This window comes from Grus americana, chromosome 19, assembly GCF_028858705.1.
Source record: "Grus americana isolate bGruAme1 chromosome 19, bGruAme1.mat, whole genome shotgun sequence".
In the NCBI taxonomy this organism is placed as follows: domain Eukaryota; kingdom Metazoa; phylum Chordata; class Aves; order Gruiformes; family Gruidae; genus Grus; species Grus americana.
In genome coordinates, this window is record NC_072870.1 from 862,763 (window position 1) to 884,537 (window position 21,775).

The 21,775-nt window shown below is 49.8% G+C and overlaps 1 protein-coding gene across 4 annotated transcripts in view; it reads right to left on the minus strand.

Moving 5' to 3' along the window:
• Positions 1–6,725: 6,725 nt before the first annotated feature.
• Positions 6,726–21,775, minus strand: part of MTMR4 (myotubularin related protein 4) — a 56,789-nt gene continuing 41,739 nt past the window's right edge. For all 4 annotated transcript variants that reach the window (XM_054847432.1, XM_054847433.1, XM_054847434.1 and 1 more), the window contains 12 exons: positions 21,027–21,140; positions 15,023–15,219; positions 14,647–14,775; positions 14,232–14,343; positions 13,621–13,816; positions 13,057–13,242; positions 12,125–12,295; positions 11,849–12,003; positions 10,239–11,484; positions 9,755–9,865; positions 9,385–9,473; positions 6,726–8,983 (listed from right to left, as the gene is read on the minus strand). In XM_054847432.1, coding sequence (XP_054703407.1) covers positions 8,806–8,983; positions 9,385–9,473; positions 9,755–9,865; positions 10,239–11,484; positions 11,849–12,003; positions 12,125–12,295; positions 13,057–13,242; positions 13,621–13,816; positions 14,232–14,343; positions 14,647–14,775; positions 15,023–15,219; positions 21,027–21,140 — 2,884 coding nt within the window. In that variant the 3' untranslated portion in view covers positions 6,726–8,805. The remainder of the gene's footprint in view (positions 8,984–9,384; positions 9,474–9,754; positions 9,866–10,238; positions 11,485–11,848; positions 12,004–12,124; positions 12,296–13,056; positions 13,243–13,620; positions 13,817–14,231; positions 14,344–14,646; positions 14,776–15,022; positions 15,220–21,026; positions 21,141–21,775) is intronic.

Below are 21,775 nucleotides of genomic sequence, written 5' to 3' on the forward strand. Positions count from 1 at the left end.
CGCGTCTGTCGCTCGCGCTCCAACTGCCGCTGCGCGAGCGCTGCCCTGTCCCGCCCCCAGCGCCGGCCCGCGCGCCGCCCGGCACGTGCCCGGCTCACGACGCGCTGCCCGCCGCCCCTCGGCCCCGGCCCCGGCTTCTCCCCGACACAGCCGCAGCGCCGTCCCCTCAGCACCCCCAGCGCCCTCAGCCCCGCCATTCCCCTCAGCTCCCCCAGCGCCCTCAGTCCCGCCATCCTCCTCAGCTTTCCTAGTCTCCTCAGCCCCGCCACCCCCCTCAGCTCCCAGTACCCTCAATTCCGCCGTCCCATCAGCACCCCCAGTCCCCTCAGCCCCACCATTCCCCTCAGCCTCTCCCCAGTGCCCTCAGCCCCCAGTCCCCTCAGCCCCGCCATTCCCCTCAGCCTCTCCCCAGTGCCCTCAGCCCCGCCATCTCCCTCAGCTCCCAGTCCCCTCAGCCCCGCCACTCCCCTCAGCTCCCAGTACCCTCAATTCCGCCGTCCCATCAGCACCCCCAGCCCCCTCAGCCCCGCCATTCCCCTCAGCTCCCAGTACCCTCAATTCCGCCGTCCCATCAGCACCCCCAGCCCCCTCAGCCCCGCCATTCCCCTCAGCTCCCAGTACCCTCAATTCCGCCGTCCCATCAGCACCCCCAGCCCCCTCAGCCCCGCCATTCCCCTCAGCTCCCAGTACCCTCAATTCCGCCGTCCCATCAGCACCCCCAGCCCCCTCAGCCCCGCCATTCCCCTCAGCTCCCAGTACCCTCAATTCCGCCGTCCCATCAGCACCCCCAGTCCCCTCAGCCCCGCCATTCCCCTCAGCCTCTCCCCAGTGCCCTCAGCCCCGCCACTTCCCTCAGCTCCCAGTCCCCTCAGCCCCGCCATTCCCCCCAACCCCCGCTACCCCCCTCAGCCCCGCCATTCCCCTCAGCTTCCCTAGTCCCTTCAGCCCCATCATTCCCCTCAGCTCCCCTAGTCCCCTCAGCCCCGCCATCCCCCCTCAGCCCCACCATTCCCCTCAGCTTCCCTAGTCCCTTCAGCCCCGTCATTCCCCTCAGCTCCCCTAGTCCCTTCAGCCCCGCCATCCCCCCTCAGCCCCGCCATTCCCCTCAGCTCCCAGTCCCGCCGTCTCCTCAGCAGCCCCGGTCCCCCTCAGCCTGAAACCTGCAGCTCGGCACGGTCCCGCCGCCAGCCCGGAGGTGTGCGGAGTTCCCTGAAACGAGGCGCGGAGGCCCTGCCCGCAGCCCGGCTCGCGGAAGGAGGGTAGAAAGGCGGCAGAGGGAGGCAGAGTGTCCCCACGGGGGCCGCGGCCGCGCACGCCTGCGGATGGAGGAGCGCTGCACCGGCGGGGGCGGGGGGCTGCGGGCAGGGGTGTTCCCCGGGGGTGGCTCTGCGGTCAAACGATAGGAAATAAAGAGCCGGGTTTCACAAAAGGAATTAAATTAAATGCCACAGAGTGATAATCTTGAGGAGAGGGTGGTGAACCAGGTGATGGTTGCTGCGGATCATCCGCACTACTCCACGGCAGCAGCACTGTGAGGGGCCGCAGGTCTGCCCCGGGCCTGGCTGGACACGGGGAACGCAGTGCTGGTGAGCTGGCGTAACCCTGACTTCGTGTACACGGCTGTGGTCTTTGAGGTGGTGAATGCTGCTCAGGAAAGAAATTATGAAGTTAGAGCAGATGTTTGAAATGGCCAGCTTAAAGTTGACTGGCAGTTCACAAAAGGGAAAAGAAAATGAGTTTAGAAGGGATTGGAAGAGGAATACCAAACAAATCATGAATTATAAGTGTCACATTTACCCTAAAAAACCCACATGTGCAGTTCTGATATCCCCCACACACACACACTCCAGAGTAAATTGGGTAGGGTTAAAATGGGGTAGAGAAAATTAGCATGAAGGATATGAACTCACTTCAACAGAAGGAAACACTGAAGAAGAAACCTTCAGAGGAGGGTTTATTATATAAAAAGGTAGGTAGCAAAATTGTAGGTAGTATAAAGGAGGTGGGCACGACTAATGGAGGACATCAAATAGAAGAAATCACATCAGGTACTTAATCACAGGGAAACTGGGGAACTAATTGCCATGGGATGTTTTGGGTACCAAAATGTTACTTGGCTGGGAAAAAAAAAATTAGCTATACTCACAAAGAATATAGCTTTTAAAGATGGCACTGCTTGTCCTTGAAGTGTGCACTAGTGAAGCTCAGAGTTCATACCCGAGATGTACAAGTACATGTCTGCCCTCAAACTCTCCTCAGGGTTCCACTGTTAGCTATGATGGAGCTCTGACTACAGGGACTTTTCTTTTCCTAGCCTAATGTAACCATTCTCAGTGTTTTAGAACAAGAATCTGCTATGAGCCAAAAGGGGAAGACAACCAAGGAGCTGGGGAAAGAAGAGCGTGGTGATCTCTCTCCCTCTGCTTACATCCCTGGGTCACCAGCAGTGACAAAAGAAGAAAATTTTATTCATCTATTTTGGCTGCCCTCAGAACAAGTAAGTAGTGAGAAGATTGAGCACCTCCTGGCCTTAAATACATTATCTTAGAGCTGTCATAAAATTTCTTAGCAAGAAGGTACAAACCCAAACCCCTTCTGTAACTGAAATCATCCTTAATGCTTTGGTTTACAGCACAGCCCCAAACCACCAAAGCATAAGAAAGCGCAGTCAGTTTTGGAAAGGGGACAAAATTGAAGCAACTGATGGGAAACTGTTCCTATTTGTAAACTGAAAGCAAAATCGCTCTGCTCTTCCGCATAGCTGAAGTGAGGAAAAAGATGTTAGACTGACTAGCTTAAATATTTTGGGTGGGGTTGCTAACAGAGTTCCCCACTTCAAATTAAAGCAGACAGGTAAAACAGGAAACAGGACAAAGGAAAATGATGATAAGGAGAGATTAGATGACAATATTTTGGCCTCTTTTACAGCAGACCAGCTGATTATTTCTCTCACTCTCTGCCCGTCTTTGGCAGATTTAGCACATTTATCGTTATTCTGAGTCAGTAGCAACAGCAGGAAGGAGGAGAAATTCTGTCAGCATTGTCATCAAAGCTAAAATCCTGCACCATGGAAGGATATTGCCTTACCCAAGGAATTAATGGCCTGCAATTCTAGTGAACTCATGCCACCATCTTCCCAAGAGGCTTTGCATTTTTATTTCCTCAGTAATAATTTATTCTCTTAAGAACTATGTAATGACTGCTCAGCGTAAACAGCCAAAACTTAAGCATACCAAACGCAAACCGGAAAAATCAAGAAAAAAAAGTCCACTTCACCAAAAACATTTTCTCAGCTTTCCTGAGACTGTCATTTGCATTACTTTGACAAAATGATTTAAGGCTTCTCCTCTCTCCCTAGAGTGCAAGATGACTACGAGTGCCTGGCTGGGATAGGTGAGGTTTTTACTGTATCATCCGTAACTCAGGTCAGAGCTGGCAATATGTAGTCCATAACTGAAATGCAGAGAAACTCAAAGAGCCCCTGAAGCTGAAGCCCAGAAACACAAGTCCCTCTTAGGTGTTTCCTTCAGCACTTTGAAGGAAAGTAGCTGCAGAGCAGATGACTTTTTAAAGACAGAATGATGTTTTTCATCAGCATCCGGAGTGCTGCATGCTCTGGGCAGAGCCAGGCCCTGCACCTTTCAGCACCTCGCTACTTGTGCCAGGAGACGCAACCTTACAGCAGCTGCGGCAGGAGGTACAGCATGAAGGAAACAGCTTCACAGTGCTCTGGCGGCGAGTGCACTTGGCTCGCCAAGCAAGCCTGATGCCGAGAAGGGAGGTACCGGTCCCTTCAGCACTCCCGGTAGATCTGCCTCCAAACTGTTTGTGCCTTAGGCTTAATACAGGGGCTTCCCGGAACAACTTCTGGGGAACACCACAAGTTTCCTCTCACTTGGAACGGGTCAATAACATCAAAATGCTTCTTCAGCAAGAAGTGTAGCAAAGTCAACAGCTGTTGGACTGCACAGAATTTACAGGAAACGTCAGCTGACAACAGCACCCAGCCTTTTCAGCCAGCCTTGCTGCTGCTCCTCTGTCTCTTTTCATGCGGTTTTATCTCCCTCTCCAGCCTTCACTCAACACCTGCCTTGTCACCCTTCCAGCCCCATGCTGACCTACAGTACTCACTCTTTCTTCCCCAAACTATGATGCTCTGGCTCTGAAGAGAGCCAAGGACCACAATGCACCCGGCAGCACAGGTTCTCTCCTCCCCATGGCCTGAGTTTCCTTCACGCACAGCCATGGGCCTGGTTGCACTGCTGCTGCCTCCGTAATTCAGTCACCAGTTGGGAACTGCAGTTCTGTGCAGGAATTGTGGCTTTGTTGACCCTACTAAATCTGTTCCTCTTTAGACACCTGCCCGTTACAGGTCTGTGATGCTGCGTGCCTCCCTTCTTTTAATACCACTGACTTTTAGCAAATGGTTTACTCACTGTGTATCCAAAAGGAAGATGCTGTGCACAGTGTATATCCTGCAGCTGTTAAGCCACACGTTAGTCTTTATTTCTGACACAGCCGTGCCAAATGCTTTCCTTTGGCAAGTGCCTTTGCAGACAATAAAAACAGTATTTTTTTTGTCTTTCTGCAAATTTAAATGAATAGAAATTTGCAATTTTTTTTACACCATGAGTGAAAATACATTGCTCTTTGCCACTCTATCAGTTTTTCTAGCTTGTTTTTTACAATATGACTACTTTGTTAGAAGGTGACAGGGAGCACTTTACAGCCTGCAGTCATGAAGAGCAGTGGCAGTTGCAAGGACGAATACTTTGTCCCAGGACATATAAACCTTGTAAATACCCCCCAACTGAGGCTTGGGCTGCCATCATCTCACCAGAGCACTCCACTGAGCATGGGCCAGCCCAGCAGGGTCAGGCAGCACCCAACTTTTCAAGGCAGAGGTTGACACAGGGACTTGGAACCAACCAGGTGTTCAGTGAGAAAGAATTGCATATGAACACGTCAGTAAAAGCTACGCTTGCGTGGGAGACTAAAGTTGTGTGGCTGGCCTAAACTTTGTGAGACTGAAGTTACGTGCTGCTTTGAGCAACTTTTTAATTATTGTTTTAAACATAGTGGAGACTGCATGCAGTATCTTAAAACTCATATGCCAAATTGTCCTTAAACTTAGAAATATAGAAACCCAAGGTATCATAAATAAATGGCAGTTCCCAAAGTTCCCTTTCACAGAAGCCTAACGTTCTGGGAGAGAAACGTACTCCTCTATCTCACGCTGAAAACTGAGCGGACAAAGCACACTGAGCGCACCCTCAGACTGCATCCTTCTTGTCTGCATCTGGCTTTACCTGTTCCCTGCTCAGCGCTCGCAGGGTTCACGAGGCCACACATCACCTTCCTGTTTTCTTCTTTCATAACCAAGGCTCAACGTGTCTCTTCACATCCCCTGCAGTTTTAGCTTTATCTATTACTGGCTGAGCAGCTGAGTAATACCAACCATCGCAAGCTTGACCGGGCTCCTCACTACACCTAAATCTTATGTTTATTTTGTATTTGGCTGATATTACAGTACATCATAAGACGTTCCGGTTGTTAATTTGCTAAGAATTCATGGCAGTTAGTGCACTGATAGGGGAAGGCTTTGATCTTGCTGTTTGTGCTAGGTTTAGACACATTTCAGTGCACATATAGATTACCTCAGGGAGAACGTGTTGGCAAATTATGGCTATATTCTTTAAGTGATAATGCTTTGTTCTGTGCTCAATAATCACGAGCGTTAAGCGCCCTTGGCTGGCGTGGCCAGCTCGACATTACAACAGTCATGAGTGTCTCCAGCAAGACGCACAGGGGGACGTTCTGTTGAAGCATTGTCCCAGCTGGTGAGGAGAAGCCCAGGCGTCAGTCCCTGCAGCCAGCCTTCCACCGCCCATCAAGACGACATTGGAACTGTTGAGAGCAGAGCCTGGAAGTTAATCAGAAGACTGTCCTTTCTTGTAAAAACATCATTCATGATTAATACTCACCAACACTGCCTCCAAAGATGACCTCTTTTGTGTGACACTTTCAGGAGCAACAGTTAATTTTTTAAATGCAACAAGCTATCTCGCTCCTAACATTTCCAATACAACAAAGTGTTTAGGTACTACCTGACACAAACACTGATCTAACTATGGGAGCAGTTTACCAGCAATCTGCTCAATTTTAAGTTCCCTGGATGCTTTAAATTGACTTTCTGAAAGATTCTGTCCAGCTCCACCACAACTAACTTACCTGCATCACCCTTGGCACATGGGGCTGACTGAGCACAACAGTCCCCATCCGTCATCCTGCACAGAGGAACACATCCGTACAGCCTGCCAGGCAGAGAGTGGTATGAATGTGTGGGCAAAGAGCTGGGGAATCCTGCTGAACAGCTCTTCCTTGGAAAAGAAAGATTCCTCACCAAGTCATTGCAGGAGCGGCTGGAAGCACCTGGCATCCTGGGCAGCTGCAGGTTTTTTGTTTTGGGGGTTTTTTTGTGGGTTTTAGTTTTGGTTTTTTTTTTCCCCAGAAAAGAGCAGAGGGCCTCCGAGTAGATGACCACAGCACAGTGCACTTTGTGTCCTACCCTGATTCTTATTCATGAGAAGGGATATTGAATTCCAAACATACCTCAAATCAAGAAAAAAGGTAGCAAGTAACAGCAGCCTGGGAATCACCGTGCAAGAAAAATTCACTAAAGAATTCACTAAATTCAACTAAAGAACGGGTCCAAACACAGCAGCACTAATATAGAGATTTTATTTTGACTGTATTGAGTTGTACAGCACATTTTGTTTGTCACAATGCTATCAAACTGATTTTAGAGTTTTTGGCCAGCACATTGTGACGCTGAAACTCACAAGAGCTAAAAGCAGTTTGGACTAACGGCCTGAACGGAAGGGCCAGGAGTACCTAGTTTCTGGCTTCCTTATTGCTTGCAGTCATTCCAACATGTGCAAAACAGGAGCAAACGAAATTTCTTCTGCCAGCCCAACCGTCACTCTTCCATGTCTGGCAATGACTGCAAGGTACAAGGCAGGGGAGAATCTGAAGCAAGGTGCCTTCTCTTCCCAAAGCCATATTGGTTGTTCCCCATATGGAAAAGAAGCAGAGTCCAAGTAGGTACAGGGTCTTCAGATGATGCTAGCTTTGCTTGCACTACTGGGGTTTACAAAACCAGAGGCTGACATAACGAAGGGCAGGAAAGGGTCGTTATTCCATTCCCTCTGACGGAGATGACAAACCATCAGCAAAAAATCTGGGAGAGCACAACAGTGTAAAGTACTTTGCCTTGCTAGCAGACCAAACGCCCTCACAGGTCCTCCCCCCGCATACGAAGTCTCAGCTCATGAGGTGCAGAATATCTCGGACATTTTCATTCAGCTGGAAAGAAAACCTGCATTTCTGCAAAGAAAGGCCCCATGTTCAAACTCTTCCTCATTAAGATCCACAGATTCCTTAGAAAGGAGGCAGGATGGATACTCCCAGAGGGATCTAGGGATTAAAAGCCCACCTGAAGCCCACTTTCTTAGCCTTTCTTTCTTTCTAAACCTAGTTCCTTTTCCTTAGAATGAGTTGGGATTCCTGCTCTCTAGTTTCCAGAAGAAGTAGAGAGGCAATTACAAGTTGGCAACTCTGAACTTTGACTGCTGTACAGGAGACAAAAAAGTAGTCAAATTCAAGAGGCATTTTAGGTAGCGCTGGGGCAAGTCAGAGAGATCGTTTCCACCACTGGAGAGATGCCACACATCATGTTTATCACTGTAGCTTGGTTGTACATCCTAAAGTGAAAAGCACAGACGTAGTGTCTATGTCAGCCAGTGTCCTTTCCCACCCCCGTTTTGGTATCAATGCTTCATTCTCCCTTCTTCGGGTTACATTAAGTGCACAGAAATATATAGCAGCATTTGGACTGAAACCCTCACATACACCAGACAGCACATTCCAGGAGGTAAAACAACACATTATGGCCTATACCCTCAAGGTATCAAGTTTTCAGGATAAAGAGCAGTAGGAAGTGGAGAGCCGAGGGCAGAAAAGGGGAGGAGGAGCAACACAGGAACACGAGTTCTGTTTCCATGCCAGGAGAGGATCAGGGTGCCATTCCTGTGTCAGCACCGGGCCGTGACGCTACCGCAGACAAAGCAGACGGGCAGAGCAGAAGTGAAAAAGCCGATCTCCCGTCTCCCCGCGGTGGTGGGGGGCAGGGGCAAAGTCAAGTGCGTTCACCAATCCTAGCGGAGTGTGAAAACGGGCAAAATCTGCTCGGCCCGTTTTCAGCCAGAATGAATTTCTCTTCAACGCTCAAGAGAAAGTCAATTAGTGATGGCTAATGAGTCTTGTTCACCAAGCTGATCGCAAATCACACTCATGGAAAGAGAATCTACAGAACTGCTCCAGGCTGAGGCCCTTCCAAAGCACACGGTACCACCTGGAGTCTGCCCTCTTCTCGTGCAGCAGCCTGCCTTTGTAGGGGAGTTGGTTCTAAACATGCCTTTCTATTGCTTTGGGGGTACTTTGCACAGGCAGTATCTGTGAAAACATTGCTTTCCAGCCCACAAAAGAGGTTGCAATCCCCTCTTTTAGCCCTAGGCCATCAGACTACAATGTACGGGCCCACCGGTACCAGCGTGGGGACACACACCGTACTCTCTAATCTGAGCTCCTCTGCTCCAGACTGATAGTAAGACTGCTGAAGACAGTGCATTCGAGCTTGGTGTTCAAGTGTTGCACCAACAGTCTTCACAATTACAGTGGAGGCACAGTCACCCTTCAAACCCAGGAGAGAAAAGGCTGGGCTTAGACAGGTCCCTTGTCTGGCATTCAGCTGGAAGCTGTGGCGATGGGTTTCTTCAGATGTTGGCTCATGAGCTCTCTGGCACGAGACACTTGGATGTGGTCGTAACAGGAGTTACAGACGAGGACAGGGTCGTACAACTGCTGATCAGGGATGGGCAACTTCAGGTGGCAGCAAGCAGCACAGAACACGTTCCCACAGTTCCTGTCAAGGAGGAAGAAAACCAGTGAAGAGAGAGCTGGGAACACCACAGCAAAACTTCAGAAAGCACAAAGGATCCAGTTCAGGGGCAAAGTACCAGTCTTAATTGTGACTTGTCAACTTAAAGTATATACTGTGGTCTACAGTGCAAGCTAACTAGCCAGCACTAAGAAGGGACTAATGGGCACTACTACCCAGGAGAGGGATCAAAGACCTTGGAGAAATAGAAAGAACAACACAGAATGGAAATCTCCAGGGAATTCATGAGGCCTGGCAAATAAAGGACAGACCTGAAACTTTCTCCTGGGAGCTGGAGGGAACGAACATCACAGACAAGGATTTTGTGACGTTCACAAGAAAGAGGCTGAGAAGAGCAGCGGAACTACAGCGATAATGTTGTTTACCTGCAGTGATGCCTCCGTTTGGCCAGCCAGAATTCACAATCGCAGTTAAAACAATGCGAGGCCATGTGGTCTGGAACCCACCGCGTGACCTAGGGCAAACACCAGTCCTCGTCAGCTTTCGGCTTGTAACACCACACAGGCCGGGTCTCGGGACGTGGTCAGGGTCCCACGGGCTTCAGCCACAGCAGGCTAGCCCAGAGCGAGCCCAGCCCACCGGCCCCCTTCTATCAGAATCTGCCGTAGCAGGGGATGTGTTAAAGGACAAGGGCGGCTGCTGTCTGCCTTGCTTCCAGCCCACCCTGCCGCTGTAACCACCAAAGTTAGCTGCCAGGAAAAACTGTCTCTTCTGCTGCTGTAACAGAACACATACCTCAGTCTCCTTCTTATCAACAGGCTCCCAGCTTGCTTCTGACAAACAGTCTTCACTATGATCGGAACAGAAATCCTCGGTGTCGCTGCTGTCTGATTCCTTCAAGCATGTCTGCAAAAAGAGATGAAGTCACAGATCCCCTCAGCTGCCTCAATGCACAGTCAAGGGCATTCCCTGCTTCGGCCACACTCGCTGCTTGTCAGGGGCGTGTGGATGGCTCCACAGTTCCCATACAAGAGGGCAGAGCATTCATGCCCTGCATAGGAGCCATTGCTTGGCCCTCAGGAAGCAGAGATACCTCTGGGTGGCATGAGGACAGGAGGGGAACAGGGCTGAGGAAATGTAGGAACACATCTCAACCGCCCACTCGGAAAGTACGAGACCGAGAACTGCGGGCTGGAGGAGAGGGTGGTGTGAGGGGGTGCAGGACCACCACTGGCCAGGAGCCACAGTGCCGGTTGGGCTGTTAGAGGCAGTTACTTACAAAGTCATCCTCATAGTCCATTGGAGGCTCGGCCGGAGGGGCGCAGAAGTGGCGGATGTCCAGGCGCAGCTGCAGCTCTCGCACCTGCCTGCGCAGCTGCTCCACCTCCTGCTTGTAGCTGGCCTCGATCTGCCGCAGCCTGTGCTGAATCACATCCGTGGGGAAGGGGAGCCCGTCATCGTCCAGGTAGAGAGGAGGCACAGGAGAAGGACATTTTGGCAGCATGTGCTTGGGACCAGACGCTTGTTTCAGGTGCCAGGGTAGCCACGAACGGCTGGGCTTTCCTGCGGGGCTGGCAAAATGCGTGCCAATGTGGCCAGAGCAGGCTGAGGGTTTCACACCTTCTCTGGCAGACCACTGGCCACTGAGACACAGGCCCGGTGCCCGCAGAGGTTTGCTGCTCAACCTCTTGCTACAGCAGCCGTAGGAGAGGAGGTGTCTGGGTGCAGGCTCCCCATTGGGGAGCGATGTCACCATTCCTTGAAAACTGTCCCAGTTGGACCCCAGGAAGGAGAACTCGCTGCTTTGGCTCTGGGAAATGGGCTTGCGCCATTGCTCTGGCGTGACTCTCCCGGGACGGCCAGGCTCCTCACAGGGCACACTCCTTCCAGCATCGCCTTTGCCGTTGTCTTCATCCAGGCAGGGGATGCCCTGGGCTGGGCCTGGGATGTCCTGGCAAGGGGCGCTTGGCGCCAGGGACTCCTGGCTGGGAACATCTTGGCAGGTGGTGTTTCTCTTAGGGCAGCCTCCTCCATTGGACACCATGCCAGTAGCCTCCAAAGGTTCCTGCGGACAGGTTTCTAATTGCTTCCCAGAACTGGTGGAAACCCTGTCAACGTTTTCCTGTCCGGAAGGATTTGGAGGTGGACACGTGCCATCCAGTTCCTCCATGTATGTTCTGTTTCCCTTTTCTGCCTCCAGAGAGGCACTGCTTGCTGGCACAGAAGCCCAGCTGTTCAGCTGCTTGCTATGCCCCTCGGGCTCAGCACGGCTGCTACAAGCACTGTTGGCTTGCAGGGGAGCGTCTCCCCCTTGCTTCTCCACCTGCCGTGTCTCTCCCGCAGCCACCGCACTGCCTTCACCCATGTGCGGCTCAGCTCCCTCACTGGTGGTGTGCCAGGCTTCCAGGCCCACCCGGACTTCCTGACAGTGGTTGTTCAGGTTTGGATCACTAGACGTGCGGGTCAGCGGGCTGCTGGAGTCGCAGGCTGAGAGCAAGTCATCCATAGATCTTGTCTTTGGTAATCTAGAACCCAAAAGCAAACAAGTCTCAAGACAAAACTCCTGAAACTTTCCTCAATTCAGTTGAAACTGAGATGATGGAAGGGAAACGTGCTTAATTACAGATCACGGGGAGGGTGGGGAAGGGCAGTGCAGCAGCGTGAGCCGAAGTGCACAACAGTACAGCATGGCCTCCGCAGTCTGCCTTTTTAGGTGCAGCAGGGAGCTGTACACGTTCTGCTCCAGGCATCTGGGACAATGCTACAGAGCTCTTGCTCTCCACAGGAAAGATGAGAACAACAGGTAAAAGAGAGGAACTACAACAAGCAAGGAGGGAAAGAAAGCCTGTGGGTAGGTGGCAACCTGGGCCTGGAGCTCTACGCTCTTACCTGTCCAAACATCTGCCACTGAACTCCTGGCTCTGGGATCCAGGGGGCAGGTAAATGTCCATATCATCCTGTCCCAGAGGATGTGGTGAGGAAGCTGGGAGATACACTGCTGTCCAGACGTGCAGCGCTCGCACATGGCACACTGGATGCAGCACCTGCAACAACCACTTACGATCAGAGGTCAACGCAAAAGGAAACCCCTCCAACCTCTCCCCGCACAGTCCCTGTGCTTGGCAGGCGAAAAGCCTGGAAAGCCAGGCCAGCAGCTCTACTGACCTGCTCAGAGCCCGGCATATAGAGAAGATTGTGGAAGTTCTTATTGCCAGCCCGCAGGAGGGACCACACGGAGCAGGTACGTTTGTAGATGTTGTGCATCTCTCGCTCGCAGGGGCTGTTCCCGAGGAAGGTCCCATAGAGGCAGGAATACGTGTGCTGCACCAGCTTCACCTGCAGCATCAGGAGGGGAACAATTGTCAGGGCCGTCGGGAAACACTGTCTCCTGCCTACAGGGTAAACGTCTTCCACTCCTCTGGGATGGCACATGCATGTCCTACCCAGCTGGTGACCCTGCCGCTGTCCTCTCTTCCACACAGGGCAGGACAGAGGGGATAGCAACAGGAATCACTCAGACTAAAGTGAAAGCGTACCATACCCATCCCTCTACAGCCCTAACCTTTATTATTTGATAGGACAGAGATTAATAGCTATCGTTTCCCTTATTTATTTTTTTACAATGTTTCAGACTCATATAGCCCCGAGGTATGCAAATTGGCTTTTAATCAAAACAGTGCTGCTGATGGTATCTGAATTCACTGGGCTCCAGGAAGGGACCTGGAGAAGAAGCGATTCAAAGAAACCAAATATAAACCCTTCCTCACTGTGCAATCTGCTAGGGACTCCAAGCCCGCAGTCCCCATGGGGAGGAGGAAGAGGAAACTGCAAGCAGCTAACAGAAGCCAGCAGAAGCATCACATGCACAGAACCAGGTCAAAATAACACAACCGAAGGGCAGGGCTGGACCCACACGGTGGAGGTATGTCAGGAATGCCAGCAGAGAGCCCAAGCACTACGCAGACACTTTCCCCTTTCTTAAAGAATTCAGTTTTCGTTTTCTTTCAGCTACAACACCGTAAAACATCATGGCTGTCCCTCTGCCTCTGCTCACATCTAGCAAGTGATAAAGAGACCTTTGCATGCGTATTTCTTACCAAAAAAGCTTCGTTAAATTCAAAGAGGCAAGGAAATTGCTTCAGAAGCTGATGAACAGCATCCAGCCACTGGAGAAAAACTGGGCACTGCTCGTTCTGATCTTCCACCTTCTCCTGGTGACCGCAGCGATCACCAAACTTGTGACCAAAATCCAGCCAGTCTGATTCAACGAGCACCTGGAAGCCCTGTGAATAAAAGAAAAGAGCTACCTGCAGACACTTTGCTGTAGGCATGCACAGGACATGGCCAGCCCATGTGCCAGCAGCTCCAAGCACAGCCAGGACTTCTGAGGGGCTGGAGAGGAGCCTGCACAATTAAGAGTAGGGAAGCAGCTGAACCTTGAACACAAGAGGTTATTTACCACAGTACTTCACCAAGCTGGGCAGAGGAGCGAGGTACAGTTCACCGAAAACAGGCAGGAAGAGAATACGGGGAAACCCAACGCCCACACTAGTAGCTCTGAAACACCACTAAGCTTATTGCCAAATGCAATCCTGTTCCTGTCTCTGAGACAAAAGGCACCTTTTAACGGACATGAACTGGCAGTATAGCACAACTCATACCTCCATGGTCCTGTAGTAAGGGTCCAGAAGAATCTTTGCCAGCGCTACAATCTGCGGAGTCCTGTCCCAGCCGTCTGAGCAATGAACCAGCACTGGACGTCCTTCTCTGTCAACTGCACTGGAGACCAGCACTGCTGCCTTCAGCATGACAGAAAGGTGCTGCAGCCACTTGGTATTCTCCAGGGCTGAAAGCCAGCTGGAAGGTGTAAAAAAACCCAAGAAAATGGTTGCTTAGATCTCCAGTGGAAGGAAAAAAAAAGTATTTTAAACTAAGCCTTTTTGGCATCCTCAATGTCTTTTCTAAAACACGTTCAAGAGGAGCCAGCCAGCCTGGGAATAAGCACAAAGAATCCAACCCCCAATTTCAATTTTTCCCAGATACAGCTACATTTTAGAATCCCTCAGAGGACGCACACAACCAGGTGACACTGAGGCAGTGCTGCAATCCCTTCTGGATTACCAGGGATAAAAATAAGCAGCATTCAAGCACTGTGAACACTTTCCTATCCCTCCATTTTCTGAGGAAGAAACCTGGGATAGGAAAAAGGGAGGGAAAACCCCCCAGGACATTGACAGATAGTGTCAGACTCAGCTAGAGAATAGTCACTTACTTGCTGGGGTCTGGCACCTGACTGCAGACAGCACGCAGATACTGGAAACTGTTCCGGATGGAGTGGATGTTGGCCATGCCCATGAACACGACTTCACAGTTTGGGTAATACTCTGAACACACAGACAGAAACATTCAGAGAGCTGCTGCCACTGTGGCAACTGCCTCTGTACGCTCAGTTTAGCTGTCCCCTCACTGCACCATTTCTGGTCTCCAGGTAGGCAGTTTTTCTACAAAAGCCTTGTGGGCCAGCAGCAATATATCTGGAATAATGCACTTCGCACGAGTGAGGAGGAGACTGTGCTCCCAGAGACCGAGTACCAAAATGCTGACCCAACCCCCTGCTGCGCTCTAGGACCCACTCAACAAAGCAGGTCCAAGAGGAAGATGCTCTGGGACCGCTTAGCCCTCGGTACCTTCACATTCACAGCCGCCTCCCTTCGCTCTGTTGGCCACAGCCGCAGTGTAGGACCTGGCATCAAGAATCAGCAGCTTCTGAGGAGTTCCTGCGTTCTCCACGCCTGAACATGCGGTCAGGGATGAGTCTGCAGAAACAGCAGGGACTAAGTTCCCGGCACCTCCCTCCTTCCTACGACAGGCCCCAGTGCCACCCAACACTGGCTGCGAACGACGCCAGGGACCCATTCCGCACACCGCAGTCAAGGTGTGACAGGGCCCAGATGATCCATCTGGATATTGGGTTTAAACCTTGCACTTTAACCTGTCAGCAGCAACAGCAACATTTTGGTGTTGTTCACACGCTTAGTAAAGAGTGGGAGTGAGCTGTCTTACCGAAGTCGGCATCGCAGGCCTCGCTGCCATCGCTGCTCCCATTGTGTGGCATCCCACCAGATACCTTCACTCCAGGGTTCAAGGCACAGGCTTTGGCAATAGATGTCACAAGATACTCGTCATCAGCGTTTCGCCAGCCCCACCAGCTGATTTCAGGCTGGCTGCAGCGTGCAATCACCGCCCCGTTGCGCACATGTCTGCAAAGGAAGCGAGACCTAATGAAGTCCCCCGAAAAGGTGAGGAACAACCCCAGCAAACTTCACCTACAGTCAGCACCAGTGAAACCCTCCCCATTGCTTTATCTACTGCATTAACTCTTGCATTCAAGCAGTGAAACAGGGCAGGGCATTTGAAATAACCATTATTTATATCAAAAGCAGCAATGCAGGGGCTGTCACTCGCAGCACAGCGGTGAGGAACAGGAGATGGCTGCGAGTAGCACAGGAGCAGCCAATGGAGCTGGAACAGCTGGCGAAACGAGATTGCAGAGGAGCCCGTCACTGCGGCGCTCGCTGGGGTGGCTGTTTGGAACAGCTGGTGCCAGCGATGGCGGCAGCGCTGGGCTCAGCTGCAGCTCACGGGGCCTCACCCCGACCGACAGCTCTGGCTCTGCCCTGGGACTCCACTACCGAAAGGAAAGGGGAGTTTCTGCAGCCAGGGGGAAGCTGCCAGTTGTCCTAGCCATTACTCTGCTAAACTATTTTTATTTAATAATATATAAACTATTTTAATAATATATAAATACATATTATTATCTATAAATATATATTATTGTATATAGATATGTAAATATTTATATATTACACCAGAGAGGAGAACTTTAAATAATTACGGTTATACTTCGGGAAAGTAATAGTTATTTATTGTAATACTGTTCTGTTCTCCCATTCTCTTTCTTTTCCCTTTTTTCTCCTTTAAAGGATGTACTGGTTGTTAAACCATTTCATTCATCACTTGTAAGTTAGAAAGATTAGCTCACTCAGCATCATACTGGTTAGTTTCTGGGTGGTGGCCTGAGCTGGTGTTTATTAACAACCCCTAAAATATGAACCCTACCCCGGCTGCTGCTTATTGATGCCTGGCAGAAGGTCTGAAGTAGGAAAAATTTTTCACATGAACACACTAGTCAAGTCATTCACAAATGGCCTGGAAAGGGAAGGGATAGTTAGGTGACAAAATTGTTGGTGATACAGAATTATCCAGAGGAGTCCATGGCTGTCTGGAAAAAGCTGCAAAGGATCTGGTGATACTGGGTGATAAAAATAGAGTATAAAATGTAGTATTAAAAAATGAAAATTATTTACAGATGATCAAAATGTAACTCCAGCTATTGACAGGGAGCAGCTGGGTACAAATCAGCTGCCAAATCTCAAAGACTTTGAGGTCACTGTGGAGCTCTCAAAAAGCCTCAGTTCAAGAGAAGCAAAAACGTTAAGAATGTATTAGCTGTTATTCAGAAAATAATAAGACAGAAAACATGATGGCACCACATCTTATGCACCTTCAAATTGACACAAATTTCTCACTAATCCATCTCAAAAAGGATAATGTCGTACTTGGACCTCCAGAGAAGGGTGGCAAGGACAATCGGAGGTCTAGAAGAGCTTCACTATGGACAACTTAAGGCAAACACCTCCCCACCATGGGAGAAGGACAAGGACAGATGAGAGGCATAAAAGGTCATGAGCAATATAAAAAAAGTGTGTTTGGAAGATTAGTCTTATTCTTCCCAGAAACACAAATAAGTACTGGAATGGTCATGCCTGAAGAAAACCAAGAAGCATTTTGTGGACAGCAGACATAACAGACAGTGGACTCACTGCCACAGTGCAACGTGGAAGTATAAACTGGCTCCAAAATACACTAAATTCATGGAAGGTGGGCCCACCACATGACCAGCAAACACAATCACACATTCTCCTGAATAACTGTTGTAGGAAATCTAACATAGCAGCTGCTGCAAAGACGCACCAGGGCAGAACACCAGCATACCCATACCATTTTTTACACATCCCCGAGACGCTACTCCTGGTGCCTTGCCCTTCTTGGAGACAGGACAATAAACTGGACAGCCGTGCACTCCGTTCGTCACAACAACAGTGCTGGTCCATCCCTATCCCACCACCCCTCATGCAGCACCTCTCTGAAGGTGAGCCGGAGTAAGAACAAAGATGTAGATAAACCTCCTGCAAACCACACCAAGTATTTTATTTTGTTATTTGTAGGTCAATGCTTCTGAAAAAGTTGCACTGGTGGCAGAATAGGGGACGTAACGCTCTGGATGCTGCCGCACCCCAGCACCAGCCTCAAGCCATTGCTCAAGGGCTGCTCAGCTACTGTGAGGGCTATTAGAAGCACTCTGGAAGGTACCGCTTTCTCATGCGGCCACCCCATAAGGGGCTCTGCTGTTCCACAGAGGATGACAGCGCCTGTTCATGTTATCTGCTGTAAGGCAGAACACTAAGAAAATGCATCGAGGCTCTGAACTCCCTCTAACAGCGGTGCGTGGTATCTCGCTGGCGGCTACTGCAGTTTGCAGGAATGGTTTTGCTACTCAAAGACAAAGTCCCCTTATTCTCCTGAGGTAACTTATCAATAAATGCAGAAAACATATTACCATTAATGACATCTTGTAGATAGTGATGAAGCCTTTAAACTGAAGACTTACAAAGAAATAATTTTCCTGTTCGTCAAAGTCAAAATACCGTAGAGTCCTTTTTCTTTCGGTGCTCTCTGCTACTGTTTCGGTTTGCAAGGTGACCTACAGAGCAGTTGCTCCCAAGAGATCTATTCCTGACTTCAGGATCACTCAAGGATGGTTAATACCAACAGCAGCAAAGGCTTTGTTTATACTAGTAAATGAAACAGACCTAAGGTGTGGACTTAAGCACCAGCCTGTGATCATCCAAGCTTGTTTGTTAGCACACCCACAGGTTTTGGCCTGTGCCAACCAGCACTTTCCCAGCCAGCGCCTGAGCGTGTTTTTGGGAAATGCAGGTGCTGTGCCAGGGGCTGCTTCCACCAGGCTGTGTGATGTGATGGCACCGTTTTGGGGTGCAGGGGGTAGAACAAGTTTAGCTCTGTAGGCCATCTGAAGTCAGAGGTAGCCTGCTTAACATTGCCAAAGAGTCATCTTAGATTCAGAAAACTTCTTGGTAGCACAAACTTCTCAGCACTGCAACAAATGCTGGGCAGAGGTTGGCCTTGAGGTAGCCAGTTCAAGAGAGACAGTGACATGCCAATAAACAGAAGGAAGTACGGCCAGCATCGATGAGCATGAAGCCATCAGCAAGCAGAAAGCACAGCAGGTGCCCGCGGATGGACCAAAACCACAGCTGAGCTTGTAATGAGCTTCCCAGGTCAGGGGAGCACCCACAGCGTGACTCCGCATTCTGCAAATCTCCCCAGCACCAGCGTACAAAGCATTTCAGGTCTTTTCTTACTGGGGATTTTTGTGGAGGTTTTCCTCAAAGAAAAAACTCCTTTCTTGAAACCGGAATGGCAGAAGGAACCGTAGTGTTTTAACTTATGTGGACAAAGTTATTCTTTAGGGATCCTCTGTTTAGTTTTAATGACCTGAGACTCTTTCAGACTCTGAAGCTGGAGTACGAGGTGCCTTTGCAGTTTATCAGTTAAGCTTTTTCTCCCAGATTCATTCACAGCACAAGGCTAGAACATATCTGATACTGTTAGTATGTGCCATTTAACCCATAACAATCATCCAGAAGGTATCAACTAGTATTTCTCAAGTCCCCTCTGTTATTTTCTGGCCATAAGAGCACTCATCCACAATGCAAAGTCAAGCAGCTTGGCTTAAAACACAAGAAAGCCGAGAGAGGGTTTACAGCACTGTCGCCTAAAGGCTCCCAACCGAGATGCACAAATGCTAGTGCTTTCATTTCCCAAGTCTCTGGATTAAACTCCTGGCTTGCTCTGGCATGATGTGAAAGCCTGCAACCGAGCGCTCAGCCGTGGGGCTGGAGCAACATCCACCGTTTGCCCGCTGCTTCCCCAACAGCCACCGTGGCACGAACACGGCAAAGGCGATGCTGAGTGTCTGCGAGGAGCTCTCTTGCTAACACAGTCCCAAGGTCTTCAGAAGGTGGATGCGTAGACAGAGAGTAATAACGAGGAGCGGCTGGCATACAATGCCCATCTGCCTCTGTAGTCAGCTAAATAATTAATTGCATCCTTCGTGCTTTTTAGAAGTGAATTGTGCTTGGAGGCTCCTGCATCTCTACTGTGCATCTCCACTGAGGACTCAGAGATGGAGACCTGAATTTCTGTTTTGCTTAACAGCTAAATTATACTTTTTGTAAGAAAATATTTGCAAGATAATGTGTCACCTTTGGCATCATGTTTTACAGATCTGACTGACCTAATGAATTCACCCTTGTTCTCCAAAAGCTCTGAAGTCTACCAAACAGTCCTGTGGTTACCAAGTCCTTAGGGTGCAGGCACCTGAGCCCACTTGTCCACTCTCTCCTGAGTGATAAGGAGGAGCTGAGCATGAGGCTTTTCCTTTCTTCCCTCTCCCATACAGCACCAGGCACTCCAGAAGCAACCATGGCCCTCACAGACTCTCCTGGCCAGAAGACTTCCATCTGGAGAGTGAAGGCTAACAAGTGCGTGAAAATGAGATACACATATGGGCAAGCACTTGTTCCATCTTGTAACATCACTTGTCAGCATCTTCTAATCTGATCCCAGGCTGCAGCTCAGCCTGTAAATTACCGGGTACCATTACAGTAAAGCAAGGAACAAAATAATTGTTAGAGTAGCAAAAAGACATGGCTTTGCCCTCAGGTGGGGAGGCACACCGGGACAGTCTCCAGCGCCAGGCCATTTTTAGCAAAAGTAATCACAAATACAATTAACTTCTTAGCTGACTTGGCTACAAAGAGGGAAAGGCTCCATGCGATAAGTAGCGCTCATTATTACTCTGCTGTAGAATTTAGTTCTTCCAGAAGAAGTAATACGCTGCGTTTTGCCACCATCTAACAGCAAACTATATAACATGAAGGTGTAGAATTAAGGGACGTGTAAAGTCACAGGTTTTGCTTCCCGACTTTTGTACTTCCCAGGGTTGTCCTTTGTTGTGCAGCTCTGATATTTTCAAAGCTTTTTATATTTGAATTTAGTAATTGCTAACAGAGTCTAAGGCTAGAAACCATGACGTATGTTAAAATACGCACACTGAATGGGTGCACCTATTCAACCAGTCTCCTGCTAGTTTCAAACACAACAGCCTCCTAGCAGACATTTTGATGAGAAACCGCTGCTCTACCCTGAAAAGCCCTGCTTTATTTGCCACCTAGCTTCCTGCATCCCCCTGTAGAGATTATTTCTGGAAGGCTGACCAGGGAGTAGGTACTCAGCTGTTGAGTCAAAAAACATTTTGTTCTGTCACCTAAACGTTGTCAGACTCTCAGAACTCAGTCAAAACAGAAGTGATTTGCACTTGGATATTAAGAGGTACATCCAGGCCTGAGTACCTAGTTTGAGAGCAGGGCTGTACTGCAGGCCTGTTTTGGTCAAGACTTCTTTTCAAAGTAGCAGCTAGGCAAGTATCAATGCGTGAAAGTTTTGAAACTCAAAGAAAGAACCTTAATTCGACACAGTGTTCTTGCTGCATCTCCCATAGGAGGAAAGTCACCCGCATCTTCAGATCTAACTGAAAGCAGGGAAGAAGCAATAGTTACTGGAATGTTGTTTCTCCCTTCCAGAGAACACCCTGCCGTTACCATTGCAGACTGAGTGCCCACAGAGGCTGACGTGTGGTGGGAGGAGGAGGAGGAGTCCTGAGAACAGCATGTTTTCAGCTGGGAGGCAAAACAAATAGGCAGCATAGGGACCAGCGTGCAGCCATCGCCGTCACGCTTTGCTCCGCAGCCCTGTACACCCGCTCTGCTAACCTGGCTTCACAGCACCCTGCATGAGACTACGAGGAGAAGGGTGGCTGTTATGGGTCTGGGGGAGAGCACTGCTTTGGTTTTGTGTTTACCTGTACACCACCACAGGGATCCTCTTCCACGATCTAAATGAAGCCACATTCTCTAGTTCCTTATCAGTGATCCAGACAGGGACCAGCAGCTTCTGGGGATAACTGGAACAAAGCCTGAAAAAGAGAAAGCACGAAGGCAAGATGAGGAATTGACAATCAGTAATCTGCACCAGAGAAGCTGTGCAGAGAGAAGGCAGGAGCAGCTCACATTTCCCCAGACTCAGCAAGCTCTTCCTCTTCATATCTGTCTCAGCACAGTTTCAACACATTTCTCTGCAAGGAAGACATAACTCTGCCCAGAAAGATGGCAACGGTGATTCCATGTGTGCTATAATAAAATGACATGAGTGAGATCTGAAAGAATAACTTGTTTGGTGGTGTGCCAGAAATCAGATTCTTGATATGCATCTGAACACATGCCAGCAGCGAGAGGAATGTGATGGGCAAGTCCCTACCAATACAGCCCCCCAGGGAAACTCAGCGAGCACAGCCAATAGCAGGGGGGACCCAACTCTTCAAGGAGCAGAGCTGCAGTACCAGAAGAGCCCCACATCTGACCGAACCGAAGTGTAAAGCAGTTCGGCTGAAAGGGAAATTCAGTTGGTGGGGAGTGGGGGAGATGGGAAGAGGCGACAAGATTGTGAATGCTTAAGTCCCAAGTGTTAAAAATCCAACTGCAAGTAGATTAACAGCAGGGCAAGAGGGGAGCCAAGGGAAAGAGTGGGAAAGTCAAACAGCGTGCTGGGGAG